The sequence below is a fragment of the Aristolochia californica genome, unplaced genomic scaffold (assembly GCF_029961685.1).
Source record: "Aristolochia californica isolate CCGP_79_NKW_82.1479 unplaced genomic scaffold, dmAriCali1.0.hap1 SCAF_8, whole genome shotgun sequence".
In the NCBI taxonomy this organism is placed as follows: Eukaryota; Viridiplantae; Streptophyta; class Magnoliopsida; order Piperales; family Aristolochiaceae; genus Aristolochia; species Aristolochia californica.
Window position 1 is genome coordinate 4,103,419 of NW_027182279.1, and position 18,402 is coordinate 4,121,820.

General features: G+C 33.9%; 1 protein-coding gene and 1 non-coding gene across 2 annotated transcripts; one reads left to right on the forward strand and one right to left on the reverse strand.

The window, feature by feature from the left end:
* The first annotated feature begins 8,361 nt into the window (after nucleotides 1-8,361).
* LOC137938791 (RNA demethylase ALKBH9B-like) lies at nucleotides 8,362-18,173 on the forward strand. Its single transcript, XM_068783829.1, has 6 exons — nucleotides 8,362-8,620; nucleotides 10,010-10,576; nucleotides 16,039-16,124; nucleotides 16,227-16,537; nucleotides 17,222-17,293; nucleotides 17,446-18,173. Exons 1-6 carry the CDS (start codon nucleotides 8,452-8,454, stop codon nucleotides 17,738-17,740), a joined length of 1,500 nt encoding a protein of 499 aa, XP_068639930.1. The 5' UTR covers nucleotides 8,362-8,451; the 3' UTR covers nucleotides 17,741-18,173.
* TRNAA-UGC (transfer RNA alanine (anticodon UGC)) lies at nucleotides 16,720-16,792 on the reverse strand. Its single transcript has one exon. It is a non-coding gene; the product is annotated as a tRNA-Ala (tRNA).
* Nucleotides 18,174-18,402: the final 229 nt, after the last annotated feature.

Genomic DNA, 18,402 nt, shown 5'->3' on the forward strand with positions numbered 1-18,402 from the left:
AAGGGCGGGAGGGAGGGTGTTTCCCCTTCAAACATGGGGAGTTTGCATGAGTAAAAGGGAGTGGACATGAATGATTATGTTTCGAAACTTTGGCTTATATCAAAATCCAGAGCAGTTATTACTGGGATTTTGGAGGAGAAACAAACGGTTTCAAAGCGAAAGTTTGAAATCCAAATACTATAAATGTTTCATAAATACAGACAGTTCATGACGGTTCTACTTCCATACTGGAACAAATGTTACACCAAAAAGGTCAACCGGGTACTACGTAGCTCCCACATTCAAAATTTGGACCGGAAAATGCCCGTAACATTCGAGTGGCATAACGTTGAGTGTATTTAGTAAATAAAGTAAATAAATGGATTATTAAAGTTTACATTTGTTTTATTAAATCATCCTCTTGAAGCCATTTTACCCATTTAGTCATTATACTCCCTTCTCCTCACATAATTAATTAGGCATCACATATCTTTCAAGCAATCCATTCCAAATCACTCCATCTCACCAACTTAGCCTCAACAATTAGTATCATAACCTAACCAATTGATCAAACTTATGACCCTCTAGATGGGGACTTTAGGGCCTTTCTTTAGCAAATGAGCTGCTCAACTGCAACTTATGTTCTGTAGAAGATCATTGAAATGGAATTTTATATAAATTTTACGGACTACAAAATCCATCTCGTGACATATTATACAGATAGGTAATGTTAATTAGATAAAACAAGTATGCATGAGCTTACTAATGACTTTCCAACAAAACTTAGGCTGGTAATTGCATTGAATTGTCTATTGCATCATTCAGATTAATGTAGAGTAAATGGAATAGATATTGCTAAAGGTTATTTGAAATCTTATTAGCTGAATATAGTAAGATAAGTCTTAAAACAATTGAAGAGCTAAATATAAATAGAAGACTAACATAACTAAAATACCTTTAACAGAAACTCTTATGTGATACTCCTGTAAGACTCCGCCATGTTAATTTTGGTTCTGTGAGTCTTCTTACTATGAAAATCATGTTAATAACTTCAAGTTGCAATGAAAATGATTATTGGTTTTCAATCTTCATTGGCTAAGAATTTTTCATCAATGTTAAATCTTCATTATTTGTTCTCCCTTTTTTCTTGAATATTTTGGTCACATAAAAATTATCTCTTTCTTATACTTTTTCTTCTACTTCTCCCCCTCAAATTAAGCATAAAAAAAAGACATAGAGACCCAGCTTGGATAAAACACAATGTGGGGAAGATAATAGTTCTTAGCGGTACTACAAAGTTTCATACACCAGTCAAAATAGTCATAGTCTGAAACACACTCCGCTCAATTTTAAAGGCGGAAAAATGACCCAAATTTAGAGCTTAACAAAGTGAATACTCACTTTTTAAGGTAGCTCAAACAAAATCACTTAATTTTTTTTTAAAAATCACTTAACTCAAAGTAATTTTATTGTCATTATTTTTTTGAATTTGCATGACATTTAAGTTGTGCCTCAACTTTAGCTTTGATCAACAGGGTAACTAAAAAAATGTTCTTTTTCTTCTAATTGGGTCTCATAGAAGATCATTTCCTCTTCCTATCAGTATTTACTTTACCTAAAGGTGCATGGCTAAGCCTATCCAATTGCAACACAATGTCACTACATTAAACAACTAAATTGGCTAATGTTTGATGCTCTTGTCTTCCATCAAAGTATTGTCTACTCATTCGTCATGTATGTTCTAAAGGTAGATTAACATTCTTTGCCTTTATATTTTCACTTATGAGAATAGGTACTATTGATACATACTAGGCATGCTAATTTTTCCATAGTGCTGCCTAAGACAACAAACCATAGATCTAAAAATCATTTATTGTCTAGAGTAGAGCAATGTGCATCCTAAACAGTTTACCTGTTACCGCATCAAACTTTTGCACACCCTCATCTTATAGTTCCTTCAACTCATCTACTAATAGCTACAAGTAGACAACAGTTTGCCTGGTAAGTTTAGCCCCAGACTAAACTCATGAAACGTTCATTGGGTATAACTTTTTGTCATTTCATGAAAGCACAAGTGGTTCTTTACTTTGTTTACAATTCACTAATACTTGTTAGCACATCTTTCAAATAGAAATAAAATCATGTTTTTGCCTTCAACCGTTAAAAAAGGCATCAACCCCTATCCTCTATTGGTTACCAATTCTAAATTATACATCCAACTCTTATCCATGTTCTTTAACACCTATGAGTTTAATAAAAATATCATTGTCAACAACAAACCCGAATACTATAAAACTTCGGGATTCAACTAATTATCATCCATATCCACCTTCTTGTTCACTTGAATTCGTGGTTCCACCTCACCATTTGGGACTTGACATTTTTTAATGTTGTATGGTTACAATTTAAAATAATTACTAAAATTTTGGTAATATCTCCCTACACTCTTCATGTTATATCAATATCGTTTGTTGACTTATATGCTCCAAACTTTGTCGCCAAAGCATGGCCTATAAAAGTCAATGAATAATATAACATAGCAGAGAAGAATTTCAGGAATACGCAACTTAAATCCTTCAACTATTGTCTTAAATCATAACCTCAATAACATTAAACCATGCCTCTAGTTCCAAACTATCCTAAAGGACAATTCAAGAGGTTTGACTAATACATTACTAATACATTTCATAGTTTGTGCGTAATTGTTCTTTGTGGCCAACGAAAACCAAACAATGTACAATATTCAAATGTATGCTACGAGAATGAAGAACTCTACACATCAAACAGATTACACTATTGCATTACTATAACCCCTACAATTATCAATTTAGTGAGACTAGAATCAAGGTCAACATACCCTATAATTTAGAACCAAACAAACTCCCTATTCTTCTCACTTTAGTAATCGTTTATCATGAAGCTCGGCCAAACCTTTTTTTTATTTTGTTATTAACATTAACCAAAGATAATAGGAAAATACAATATACTTATGAGCATAAATCAATGTTAATACAAATAATAAATGATACTCTTATGATTAATATAAGCATGAGCATAACTCAACTTAACATGAGCATAATAAGTTATAGTAATGATAATCAAAATCATATCCTAAAAAATATATTAATCATAATAAAATATATAATACATATTTAAATCACTCCTTCCAACTCTTTTCGCTTGAGTCACCCCACCCCAATCACTAAGTCCACCTACCCTATCACTAACTCACATCACTAACACCCATTCGACCCCTATCACTAAGTCCCCCTACCTTATCATTACCTCCCATCCCCACCCCATCCTAACACTAGTGTGGCCCCCATCACTAAGTTCCAATCGTTCGACCCCCATCACTAAGGCCTCCCTATCCTCTTAACCCTTCTCCTCAATCACTCTCTCCCACTCTCGCCTGCCCCTTCCCACCCCCCTCTCTCTCTTCATTTTGGTCTCCATTATTTTGGTATAACAAAATGAGTAACTTGAAATTCTCTCTATCCTCTCTCACACCCTCTCCCTCCCTACCATCCTAAGTCCATAAAGTCAAGTTGGTCTCCATTATTTTGATAATAACAAAATGAGTAGTTTGAAATTGTGATACTAGCAATGTTATTATTATATGTTGACACATGTCTTCCACACAATCTTATGTGGTTTATGGCAAAAGCTCAAGACATGACAATGAGCAACCAATTTTCTAAGTTAACACCAGAAACAAAAAGTCTTTAATGAAATGTTGATGTGAAGAAAAACATACATAAATAATAAGCTAAAGATTTGCGATTTGTAGCATTTCAAGTGTATTTCCTTCAAGCAACTCAATAACAAGGCCTATGAGGAAGAATTGCTAAAATGAATGCTACAGTCACATTGAAGAAACACCTTAGAGAGGAAAGAAAAATTGAAGACCTAGAGTCTAAGTGTCAAATAGAAAATCTCAAGAACTCGAGCTTTATAAAAGAGATAGCTATCAAGATTCCAAATTTTAAGTATGAATATGTTTTAGAGCATAAGACATGCATACTCTTTCCAAAATCATATTTTCAAAGTTTATTCAAATGTTTTGGAACCTTTTATTCAACTAGTTTTGGCCTTAATAATGCTTCGAACTTAACAAAAGACATTGTAAAAACAACCTTTATAAGGCATGATCAATCATCAAAAGGTGACAAACCTTTAGCATAAACATGATTTATCAACCTATGTAGGCATGATTGATCAACTAGAATTTTGCCAAGCCAACGTATAAAGCTTGAAAGATCAACCATATAACTCTTGATCAATCAACCTACTATAGAAGCATAAAAATTTACTTTGATTAATGTTATATTCAATCAAAAGGCAAGAAATATAGCCGTTGGAGCTCAATTGATCGATCATTGAAAAATAAAATAAAATTGAGGTACACAAAATAAAATTTTGGTGCTTAATAAAAACTTGATGCAATATATAAAGTAAATATCCACACACCACAAAAGAACACAAAATTTTTAGTTCTCAATGTTTCTGTATTGGTTATCATCGCCTAAGCACACTTGTTGTGGAAAATTCCATAAATTACTCTATTACCTAGAATTTACAATCACAAAGAGTTTCCGACTTTCTTTAGCCAAGTGTAATACCCTATTACACTATTGCAAACTCTCCCAAAGAGTTAAATAGCTAGATTCTAGTTCTAGTGGACCTTCCCATTCTAGATTTGAGGTTCTAGGAGACTATATAAAAAATAAAAAAAATAAAAGAAGAAGAAGAAGAAGAAAACTTACACCTTTTGAGTGGGAGAATCAACCTGCTCCTAGTAAGATCTAAGTCTCCAATCCTTTTGAGCATAAAAGAGAATTTGATTGAGTTTGAGAATATTAGGTTGCAAAGAAAATTTGGGAGATTTGAAAGTGAATGCAAAATCAGGTTTTTTTCCCCTCAAAAGTGGGTTTTGGTTTTCAAGTAAATTCTTGATCAATATTGTAAGGGACGTTTGGTGGGCTATTTATAAGATTCCCAACCAAACTCATCGTTATTTAGTTGCTTGAAAAAAGCTGACATACACATTGATCAATAATTGAAAAGGTATGATCGATTAATCATTGTATCGGCCATATTTTTTATTCCTTAAGTTTGTTGATCAATTATAACTTAGATCAACAAATATTAATGCCATTCAAAAAATCACAATTGATCGATCAATCCTACCAAATTGATCAATCATGTTGTGTAACCCTAGCATTGCAGAAGTTAGTTTGTTCGATCATGTAAAGGAGTCTGATTGATCTGCTTTATGTTCCTTTCTAACATACTTCTATTCAATTAATCATGCCAGTTGGGATGGTTGATCATACTTTATAGTTCATTATCCTTTGACTTAGTATGAACAATTAATCCAATTCGGACGATTGATCATGCTTTATAACTCATTCTGGCAGGATACTGTATGATTAATAAAGTCAATCAGGTTGATTGATCATGTTTTATATTGCTAACCAAACTACACTTTGGATGATCGATCATGACTCGTAGTAAGACTGATCATGCCAATAGGCAGTATTATAAAATAACTTCTAAGCATGATAAAAATTGTCCTAAGGTGTTCTAGCAAATTTTAAACATTAATATGCCTAAGTTAAACACGATTTTGAATGGATTTGTCCTCAAGCCCATAAAACCAAGGAGAAGGCCCACAAGCCAATACAATGATGGCGGAATGTGTAATTAGGTTAAGTTCTATGGGCATACTTGTAATATTCAAGTTTGATTAATCTATAAATTGAGCTTAGGGGGAAGGTTAAGCGTACAAGTCTATAATCTCTTATTCCTCATGTTTTCTCCCAATGGGTGTCCCTCTTTTTATTTCCATGAGCTAAATCCATGGAGTCCTGAAAATCAACATGTACCTTTGGATCAAAGATTGGTTAATTGTTCTTATACACGGCTAAAGTTCTTAAGATGTTTTTACTTGACTTGGTTTTAGTCTTCAAGTCTTCGAACTTCTTGTTGGCGCTTCTTCAATGTGACTTACCACGTCTTTGAGCTTGAGGTCTTAAGTTGAATTTGTAGGTTCCCTCGTAAAGATGGTTGAAATTGTGTCTCTCGAATGCTTATCATTTAAAATGCTTAATTTATAATTATTAATTTAATTAAGTTTTGTTATCATCAAAATATTGATGGAAGTCAACCTAGCTCAACAAATATTAATTCAATTTTTACAAGATAAAATAATTCATAGCTCAACTAGTAAACATTAAACACTACCAGTCATTTTATCAAATTATTAATTATTTTAAAACTAAGCTATGCTCATGTAAGTACTTATTAATTATTATTAGTAGTAATGATATTAATTAATTTTTAATATTTAATTATATTTTAATTTCAATTAGTTTTTTAAAATTAAAGGTTTTAAATAAACAAAAATTATTATTAAAATTTCATAATTTTAATTTTAAACATTTTATTTCACTATGAATTAATATTTTCACTGTTTATTAAAATTAAATAGTGATTTAAATTTAAATTATTTTAAAAATTACTAATAATGTTAAATTAAATTTCAATTAACACTTTAAATTAATAATAAAAGGTAGATAGTGATGAATTAATATTATGAGTATTTATTCAAATTAAATTTAATCACATAATATTTATTCACATTATATTTAATCACTATAAACTACCATCAATTATTAATAATTTAATGTTTAATGTTAAATTACGATTTTTCACTTTAATGTTAAAGTAAATTAATTTTTATTTAAAACTAAATTTAAGTTACCATCAAATCGCTTCCCCTCCCTCGTGCTTCCCTCTTTGCTAGTGCCCCCACTTCCCCCATTGCTACCCTTTTGCCTCCCATGTCTTTCCTCGCACCATCCCCATTCCCTTATGTTGTTGTTGATGCCCCCTCTCCGGTGCAACATTCCATATATACCACATTAGAAATTTAAAAAATTGTTATAGCTCTAGCATGCATTGGAAGTTGTAGCAATGACAATGCACCTAGAATGAAAGCTAGAATGAAAGCCATGGTGGTGGCACCTATATCGATATTTTGGTAGAGCGAAAGAAAAGGGGAGAAAACAAAAGAAAATGAAAGAAAAAGAAGAAAAGAGGAGAAAAACTCCTTGAACACACCAAAAGTCTAGAAAATGTTTTTGGCATTATTTCTACAAAAAAAATGACTACATTTTTTGTAGAGTTGAGATTTTGCTAAAAATGGCATTTTAAAAATAAAAAAATGAAGACTTCCCACATGGAAACTTCTAAAACAACATCTCATTTTTTGAACGAACTCAAAATTTGTCGAAAAATGTAATTTTAAAATAATAAAAAGGAATTTTTTTCATGCACGAAAAACTTCTATAACAAAGGCGCAATTTTGGCAGCATTCGAATTCTGCCAAAAAATGGCATTCAAAAGATAAAACTTAGAAGATTTTTCACATGCATGGAAACTCTCAAAAGATCATATTTAGGCAATATTTTTTCCATTATTAACATTCTAAATATTTTTAAAAAATAGATTAATGTTTTTTAGAAACTAATATATGTAATAATAAAAATTAATATATTAGGACAAATTTTTTCATAGAGTTGTTAAATTATTTAAATATATTTATATAATTCAAACTTAAATATATTTTTCTGAATTTTAATTTTAATTATCATTTAATTTAACATATTCTAATAAATATAATTTTAGGTTAAATTAAATTTAAAATAATAATATAAATTTCATTATTATAAAATTATAATAGTTAAAGTTCTTATATTAATATTTATTATACATATAAATCTTTTATACTAATAAAGAAGTTAATATCTTTAAATTTATGAAGTTTTTTTGATTAAATGGTTTAAATTAGAGAAATATAATAAAATAATTAATTTATATGAAGTAATTTTCTTAATATTATTATTAAAATATAATTTTAATGGAAGTAAAATTTAAATTTAGTTATTTGAATAATAAAATATATTTAATTTACTTCAAACTATTCTTATATAAAATAATATACTAATTATTTAATATCAGATGGATTGAATTTCCTTTTTTTATTTTTTACTTCCCTCTTTGTAATTATATTTCAGTTCTTGGATGTCTAAATTGTGATTCCACAGTTATTAAAAAAGCTAGAAATTCTGAAAAAAATTCTTGAAGAATTTTATAAAATTATAATATCCTAAAAATTATAAAAATATAAAAAATATATTTATAATATTTTAAGATAATGAAAAGTCATATTATAATATAAATAATAAGGTCCCTTTATATAGATATATACAAAATTACAAAAATGTTTTTATATAATCGATAAACGGGTACGGATAGAATTACCCGATTATATACGAGTAGAGATTCTTTGTTCGCTGACGAGAAATATATTGGACACTTACTCGCGAAGCATTCTCAATCCCAGCGTCCTCAAATTCGTCTTTCAGTCGCAAGTGTTTTCCGTCCAACCGAGCGGATTCGGTAGCCATGAGCGATCTCGATAGCAGCTCCGTCGATCCTTTTGTTTCGAATTACCACGCTTCTGAGCTTAAAATTGCAGCCGAATTTTTAACGAACTGGCTCCCGTTTCTTACCAGGGATCTCTGCCCCGGTTGTTCTGGAATTCTAACTAATCGCGTGCGGTCGCTCGATCCAGGTTTAAATTCTTCTTGATTGCCAGAATTCAGCTCTAGATCCTTATTTCTTTTTATCTTCATGCATTTTATTGTTAATAAATTGTCCAACTAAGTTTAGGAAATGGAGATGCTGCGAAGTGTATATATGCTTTTAAGTTAATTTCCTGAAAAATGAAAGTTCTCCTTATTTTTGGTATCTTTTACTCTTGATATAGTGAGTTTGACATGGTTCGCGTTTATTTGAGCTGCTGATATCTCCATCATAGATCGGACTGCTTCTACTTTGAACTCGAAATTAAATTCTGGGACGTGGAACAATGGTTTTTCGCTTTTGCTCTTATTTTGCAATTTTTTTGCCAACTGAAGGCAAATCATTGGTGCACTGGAGAATCTTATTGCTTGCTTCTATCCATATTTGATTTCCTGGTTTCTGCAATTTTATGTCTCTTATCGGAAGATTCACTTTATACTGCCTTGCAACATGACAAAGTTATGCACAAAGTACAATTTGAATTTTTCTGAAGGTTCTGTCAGAAAATCGACGTCTGACCAATGCTATAAAAGCGGACCTGGTAACCGACCAGGTGAGGTTTCCCAGTCGGATTGTACTGGATGATGTCTTATCTGCATGAGCTTCCCCACCCACCGCTACCAAATTGCATTTTCTGCAATTGGCACCTTAACATGGGGTGGGAGAAAGCTTGTGTGGTACTTGGAAAGAAATCAGAATACCTGCTGGGTCAGGCAAACTGGCTTGGTCAATGGGGTTTTTACCTGATTCCAGGTCTTGTAGAACAGTTACCTGGGAGAGGAACCAGATACGGTTGTTTTGATTCAACTGTCCAGACTGGTTTGGGTGTTATAACACTATTGCTTTTGATTGGTAAATCCCCAATTTCAAACTGTTGCCAATAATTGGCAAATCACCTAAAATGTGTAACAATCAGAGGTTCTACAATCTTGAACACAAATATCACAAATATCTAAAATAACTTGCTCAATTGAATATTTAAACTCCAAATCCAACCATTCTTATTATTTGAGAGATTAGAGAAACCCAGAGCCCAATGACTTCCTTACTTCTTGAAATAGATTTGTTATGTGGCTGTCTAAATCATATCATTTAATTCTCTGAAATATCTGGAAGTTCTGAACATAATGAATTTTTACTTTCTAAAGTTATTTCAGCTGAATCAATTGTCTGAAGCGCACCAGTCAGTTTCTTTCACTTCTATTTGCTTGCAATTTTTTAATATAACTTATGTCATTATATTATTTATAAATTTACCTTCTGTAAATTTTTGCACTTCATTGCTAGTCTTTTAACTGTTGAAATGGTTAAGAGCTGTGAGACTCCTTTTCATTATATTTAATTTGAAGTATGCTAATTCATGTCAATGGGAACTTAGGGGCTTCTGATGATTTGGAACCATCAGAGAATATTCTTGAACCATCAGAGAATGGTGCTGATGACAATATCCCTGGTCCAGTGGAAGACCACCCAGACTCTCCCCAAAGGTATGGCACATATGATACAAACTCACTTGGGAGCTGGAAAGATAATGAGACTGAGTCGTATGAAAATGCAAATCATACTTCAACTGCCTCTCATCCAACTTATGATTCTCCCACTACTCGTTTGTCATGGGCTGATATGGCACAAGAGGATGAGCTTCAAGAGCGAGGAGAAGGTACACCATCACAATCTTGGGCAGATGACTGTGAAATAGCAGAGGAGAAAGAGACAAGCAACCAAAAGAAGCCCTCCCTATCTAGAGATCAGAGAGAGTATATTCGGTTTATGAATGTCCAAAGAAAGAAAGATTTCATTTGCTTGGAGAGGGTTAAAGGAAAGATTGTCAATATCTTGGATGGACTTGAGCTTCACATGGGTGTTTTCAGTGCTGCTGAGCAAAAGAGGATTGTTGATTTTGTATATGATCTTCAAGAGATGGGGAAGAAAGGTCAACTCAAAGGTAAATATTTTGTTTGCGCTTTGAGTTTTGTTATTAATGAGATTCCATCTCTTTCATTATGCCGTGTGGATTTGGCATCTTTTATTAAGCCACTTATTTGGCATCTTTTATCCACCAGCACTATCTGTGTAAACATGCAGAGTGTAAATAGTTGGAAGATATGATTATATTCAGTGTTCTGATTATAATTATATAGCTTTTTCCAGTATTTCATATCTTAGTGGCCTATCTCTTTCAGGTCCAGGGCTTTGAGCTGCTACATTTTATCATAGTAAACGTTGAGCATTGGCAAACCCTCAATCTTCTTGACCTGTACCTCTACATTTTAGTCCTTACGTAGAGCATCTTGACAGTGGATAAAAAGAAAAGATGAGCTTTTTTAATTCTAAACAATGATGAGCTCAAAGATATCTCCTCTAGGTCGTTTGTGGATGGACTTTGATGAGATTGTGGACATTTATAATACTTTTATCTTACTTAGTTGCAAAACCCCAAGAGTGCTAATGGGTTGTGGAGAGGGCCACTTGGCAATACCTCATTGTTGGCTTCTCCCATCCACTCTGATTGTATTTACTTTCTTAGTTTTGTTTTCTTGCCTTTTGGATATTCTCATTTGCTTTGTATTCTTTATTCATTATGGTGCTTCCTTAATAAGTTCCTTTTCTCATTGTTATAAAAAAACATGTATCGTTCACCAAAAAAAGGGCTTGAAATAAAGTGATTGTTGTTTGGCAAAGATGCGACATTTATCACTTGTAATAGCAATTGGGTGTTCACTGTGGGTAAGTAGCTCTTAGTGGCTTGGGTAGAGATTTTGACTATGACTTTTCTAGAATTTATTTTGTCTTTTTAATGTTTTTTGAATTTACACACACACATGCACATAAAAAATAGTCTTAACCCCAGGGGCTAAACTCAAGAAGTCAATATTAAGTGCCCCATGTGTTTATTGTGTCAAAGTCCCTAACCACTAGAGTTTATATTTCTTACCTTTTTCAGGATATATTTTCTTAAGAGTGCTGTAATCATTTTCCTTGAGGCTTATTGGAGAGATAGAGTATACCTATACTTCTCAAAAATAAATAAATAAAGGGCAATTTTTTTTTTTTTTTTTTGAAAAAGATGAATTAATTAAGCCCAAAGGCAAAGATTACAAAACAGGGGGATCCCTCACAATGAGGGATTGAAGGGAAACCCCTTCTCTAACTAGAGAATCAGCCAAACTATTGGCTACTCTAGGGAACTTGCTTTCAACTATAAAGAAAATAATTAACAAGATCCATAATTTCAAAATAGCATGACCAGTGACGACAGGGAGGATATTTCACTCAAGAGACCAATCAATTAGACATTTTGAATCACTCTCAATGAGGAGAGGACCTTCAAACTTATTTTTTAAAAATTGGAAGACCATGAGGTAAGGTTTGAAGCTCAGCTGTTACGGAACCAGCAACACCAAAGGAACCAGCATATGATGCCAAAATTGCACCTGAAGCTTTCCAAAAACACCAACATATCCACCAGGTCCTGAATTTCCACTCTTCAACTAGAGATGGACTAAGTTTAGAAAGTCGTGAATTCTGGAACCAACAGCTTCTAATAAGATCAACCCTGACTTAATCAAGTGGGGAAATAGTTCCAAGCCAAGGAACAATTTGAGATGAGCCCTTTCAGCAGCTCTTTGCTTGTGGTGAAGCATTACCTCTTCCTCTCATTCCATATATTCCTAGCAATAATGGCAAGACAAGCTTGAGTCTTAAGGGCCAATTTTCAAACATGGCCATTTTAGACATATTTTTAATTGTGGTCAACTAGCTTGCATATTTGCAAACATGGTCAAATTCCAAACAAGGCCAGTGCAATCTATTGAATTTAAGTGTAAGACAGTTAAAAATTTAAATTAATTAATTATTGTTAATAATAGTCTTGCATAGTCCAAGGTTAGAAAAATCTTGGGAAGAAGTATATTTACTTTGGCTTGTTATTTTGGGATGGACCTTGACCGAAATTTTTGCATAATATTAGAGTTGAAGTGTTTGTTTTATTGGGCTTAATTTATGCTCTGTCTAGTTTATGCTTTGTTTAATGTTAGGAAACATCATGTGGTTGTGTTTTTGTTTTTTTGAAATGGAAACATCATGTGGTTATTAGTAGAGAATAATGTCTACCAACTTCGGCTAGTCATTTTGGGATAACCTTGTCCCAACTTTAACAATTTTTTTTTTTTTGAAATGAAAACTTTAACAGTTATTAAACTTTAAAATATTAAAAAAGAGAGGCTGACGGCAACAAGGAGGGAACCGACCTGCTTCATTTAGAAAGTGGAGTGGGTGGCCCTCTGCCCCTTCTCCTCTCCTCTCTTAATGGAGAGAGGAGGGGCGACATTCTCCCCTCTTTTTGTTTATTGAATAGAGAGAGAGAGGAGGGGCGGTATTCTCCCCTCTTTTTGTTTTTTGAATAAGAGAGTAAGGGGGGGAGGAGGTGTCCCTCACCTGCATTTTCTACACGGAGGGGGAGGGGGGTAGTATGCTCCCTCAAAGTTTTCTGATTGTGTAGGAGTGAAGCATAGGCACTGTCCACCCTTCCCCTTGCATGACAGGAGGAGAGGAGAGAGTGGTCACCTGCCTTTCCGTTCTCTGTAGTAGGGGGGATTTTTTTTTATTATTATTAAATAACAATTATTACAACTAAATATGTTTTATTATAGGGATAATTATTAACTTTAAATCTTGTGTTAGGACTTATTAAAAAATTTCTTTGAGCTGTCCATTATATTTGACTTACAACACCCTATAGGGAAATACTAATGTCATAGGTTGCTTTTGAAAATACGACATCTATGAGGGCTGCATTTGGAAGTTATCCATAAATTAATAAAGTTTTTTTTTTTTGACAAAAATAAACAAACAAATATATTCAAAAAAGAAAAAAATTAAAACAGGTGAAATCTAAGAAGTCAATATCTCTGGTTTGGGTTTGATTGTAGCTCATGTGACATTCAAATCATCCCTGGTCATCAGCATAGTGTGATCTTGTCAGATTCAGCTATTGACTTCTGTTTGTTAGGCAGGGATGTTTCAGGTAACCATTACTTTGCACGTAATATGTTATCCCTGTTATTAGAGTGACTGTGATCATTAAGTTTGTCATACTGCTTGTAAATGCTGACTTCCACAATTTACTTGGTGGTAAAGGCAGATTGTCTCTTAGGATGTGTTACAAGAAAAATGTTTTTTTTTTTGAAAAGGAACAAGAAAAATGTTTTTGACAAAAAATTTTAGGAAATATTCAGCACTGGATTTACTGATCCAGTCTTTGAGTCATCTTATTGAAAAAAGAATGTCCCTGAAAGATTTTTCAGGCATTTCTTTTATTGAATTTTCCCCACCTCCAGCTTGTACAGACTATTTTCTTCATGATCCAAATTACTGAATATGAGTTCCACCATGCGTTATGACATATTTAATAAACTCGCTACAAAGAGTTGGAATATGAAACTAGCAACTAGTAGCTCCAGACAAATATGTCATGAGAGGATTCAACATGGGGTTCAAACCTGAGATTTAACTTTGCAGGATGTAGATGTACATAAAGTAATTTTGTATTGTGGAGTTAGAAAAAGCAACATGTAGTGAGCTATATACATACATATATATACATACACGGCTGATCCAATACGAAAAGCCATTTGGTGCGAAACATGCGAAATGGCTATCTCATCCATTAATCGGACGGCTGAGATAGTCGTTGATCGGACGGCTGAGATAGCTGTTGATCTTGATTGGATGGTTGACATAACGTTTCACATGTTTCTCACCAAATGGCTTTCGTATTCGATCAGCCATATATATATATATATATATGAGCTATGGTTACCTGATCAAAGATTTGATGAAAAGAATTTCTACTGATAGTAATCATCTGTAGCCAATCCAGGACCTTGTTACTCTTGAGGATGAGAATACTTGCATTAACTTTCTTGGCAAGTGCTCTTCTAGAGATAGTTTCTTGTCCAGAAAAATTGAACTTGCTCAAGAATGCAAGTCATTTCATTTAACTTCAACAACAGAAAATGTCCATTGTCTGTTTACAAGTATTGAAAATTTTGTCCTTGTATAACAATTGAAAATCCTAATGTCCCTGGTTCTTCTCAGATCTGGATGTTCAATGGTTTGACGAATATTTAATAGATTTTCTTCATAGTCCTGGAATGGCTACAAATTATAGATTTAAATGATTTGTTAGCTGCCAATTATTGACCATTTTGAGGAGCTGACCAGCTCCACTTCTGTAAGACATGATTATTGTCGAATCACTGTAATTAAGAAGATAAAAATAAGGAATAAAGATCATGACCACAAATGAAACTCTAATCTTAGTCTACCTCCTACACTAGGCAGCCACCTAAGTGATGAAATTCATGGTGAGGGTATCAGTGCAGGTCAATGTCACTGATATGCTAAATCCTACTGGAGTCCCAGGTGAGTGTCTGTGTAGTCTCACTTGTGTACAATGAAGAGAAATTTGATATTATGCCTTGTACTGGAAAGTTTTGATTCTTCCATCTTTTGATTCTTCCTTTGTGGGTGGAATTGTCAAGTTGGTTCTGGATGGAACATTTGTTATGGAGAACCAATTCTAAGAGGGGGCTTACTGGAGGGTGCTGTAACTCCTTCACGATTATTATAAGGTTGGGCATCTTGACAAGACAAGTCGGAATTTTGGGGGACAGGTAGGGGGTAGGGGGTGAGATGGTATAATCTACTTTTGGGAGGGAACCATCTCAGGCAAAATGTCTCACATATTGCATGACCTGAGACATCTTGAAATTATGAGATACCATCTACTGGTTGGGACTTGGATCTCCATCTCCTTGCTATTTACATGAAATTTACTTGTTAAGGAAATCATAGTATTCTTCTTACTTTCACAATTTACTGACTTTATTTTGGAAAAAAAAATTGATCAGATGTTTGATTGTCATATGTCCTGAAATAATGCATGCAGGTCAGGCTTTCGCTTTTTAATATTACAGAAAAGGTATAAGGTGATGAAATCTGTTCGGTTCTTAACTAAAAGGGATAACATTGTGGCTGAACTGTTAGTTTAATGCCTGACCATTGTGTTGGTCCTCTCCCCTTGAGGGCAAAATCTGGAATGGTCATCTGATGACTTAAAAGCTGTTGCATCACTTTCCATGCTCTGTCCGGCAGTTGAAGCCAATTGTTTTCTTAACTGAAGGAATAGAACTTGAGTGACTAGATATCCAGATCTTTCATTTTCTCAAGAGCTCTTTTGTTGAAAAGTAACATAAATATTAGTTTCTATCACAACCTTGTTTGTGTAAAACCTTTTGGTTGGTTGCTGCTTTAATTTTGCCATCTATATCTATTTTCTCTGAGAAACTACTTGTTTCTTCCAAATCCAAGTATTAATAAATCTTATTTTGTTTCAACTTACAGAGCGCACATATTCTGAACCTGCAAAATGGATGCGCGGGAAAGGGCGGGTGACCATCCAATTTGGTTGTTGTTACAATTATGCAGTGGTAAACTTAGTATTGTACTTTGTTTCCACCCAAATGTTTCAGTTGCTTATCTAGACTTGGTAATTGTCTGTTCTTACCTCAGTGTCATGGTTATTAAAACAGGACAAAATTGGAAACCCGCCAGGCATTCTCCAGCATGAAGTTGTGGATCCTCTACCTCAACTTTTCAAAGTGATAATAAGGAGGCTCGTTGGTTGGCATGTTCTACCACCATCATGTGTACCTGATAGCTGTATTGTCAACATGTATGAACCAGGGGACTGCATACCTCCTCATATTGACCACCATGACTTTGTTCGGCCATTTTGTACAGTCTCATTTCTCAGTGAATGCAATATACTATTTGGTTCAGACTTAAGAATTGCAGGGCCTGGCGAGTTTACTGGTTCAACTGCAATTCCTTTACCTGTCGGGTAAGTGTGATTGACATATGAGTTCCACACTTTTTTTCACCAGTTCAAATCGTTTATTCTTGTTTTTGATGCATTAGATTGGGCTAATTTGGACTATCTAGCCTGTGTGAAATTGTGACAATTATGAAGCCTTGGAAACTTTTTTTTTTGATAAAGCAAAGAAAACAAAAGTTGCTTTCAAATGGAGATGCAGGGGATTGAACCCTGTACCTCTCGCATGCAAAGCGAGCGCTCTACCATTTGAGCTACATCCCCTTCTGAAGCCTTGGAAACTGTTGAGTAGGAAATAGAAACTTTATTCTACATTTGATAGACATGAGATCACAAGTGTGCTTGTGTTCAGTGCCTTAGTACATAATCATCAACTTTACACCTCAAGGGAATTTTTAAACACGTGTTTTATGAAATGGGAGTTACATAAAATTTGCTTTGTCGTTAGTTGATGAACAGCCATTTCATGCCTCGTTATGATCCTTTTTTGACCAACCAACATGAACCCATCCTAACCTGGATGTGAATGTTGGGTTCAGCTCCTTCCATTGCTTCATTTTCAATGCTATTCAACCAAGACGACCTTGCCACCTGTGGTTATACATGTCTACTTGCACTCTAAAAAACATACTAATCATTTCTGTTGTAGCCCCAAATTGAGCCAGGGAAATTGAAACTGTTATTGTTTTACAGGTCTGTCCTAGTTTTGAAGGGCAACGGAGCTGATGTTGCTAAGCACTGTGTGCCAGCAGTTCCTACCAAAAGGTAACTTGTCTGTTTGTACAATTTTAAGGACATGTTTCTATATTTACTTTTCAAACTATCCCCCCTTGAGTGCCTGCATCCCTCATGCAAAACTTTGATGGTTTCATCTGACACTAGCGTGGTTACCTAATGCCTTTCATTTTCCCCTCCAGGATTTCTATAACGTTCAGGAAAATGGAGGAAAGCAAGCGTCCAAATGGCTTCGTACCTGAACCTGATCTACAGGGACTCCAACCACTTTCCTACAATTTGGACAATAAGCCAAAAAGATGGAGATCATCAAAACAACAAGGAAACGAAAAGAGTAGATTGGTTATTGAAAGGAATTGGGGTGGAGAGAGAGGATCTATTGATAGGACTGTCCGCTCAGAGCCAGCACCTTCTTCTCGAAGTGGACCACGGTATTCCAATAAACCAAGAGCCAGGCTTGAAATGCCCAAAGGTTGAGTTACTATGACCTATCCCCTTGAAGGTTTACATTGTGCATGCTAAAACAACAAAAATGAGTGCTTCTGCATTTGCATCTTGATATTAGTTTGCCATATGAGGTTGTGGGGTTTGTTGACCCATCCCAACCAGTTCCATTTGCTTGTGTATGCATGAAATATGAGGTTTGAAAATTGCCTGTAAAGGTTTGTGTAATACTAGGTGAATCTATTGGGAAAGCAAATGGAGGATTCCTAGTGGTGCACTTCGGGTATCCTTATTGCAATACAGGCTTGTTGTAACTAAGCAGATTCTTGGGAAGTTGGCGGGATGTCCTGCATGGAATCCCAATCTGATTCCTAAAGCTATTTATATTATTATTCATATACTGTATTCGAATTTCAACGAGTGGAATGTTGAATTTGGAATAGCAAATGAAGTCATCATATTATCAGCTTCAAGTGTAATAAACTGGTTTTATACAAAAAAAATATTTTTGATAGGTTTTCTTGTTAAACAATGAAAATTTTAAGTGGTATTCATAACAAAGATAAGATGGAGGTAAGATAGGTGAGTAGCTAAGGAATAATTTAATGCTTTTTGGGTCTTTTTATCATTTAATTATCTTTTATTTGTATTTTTCCTTTTTTGTGAGACCAGAAGAATTGAGGTAAAACCTTTGA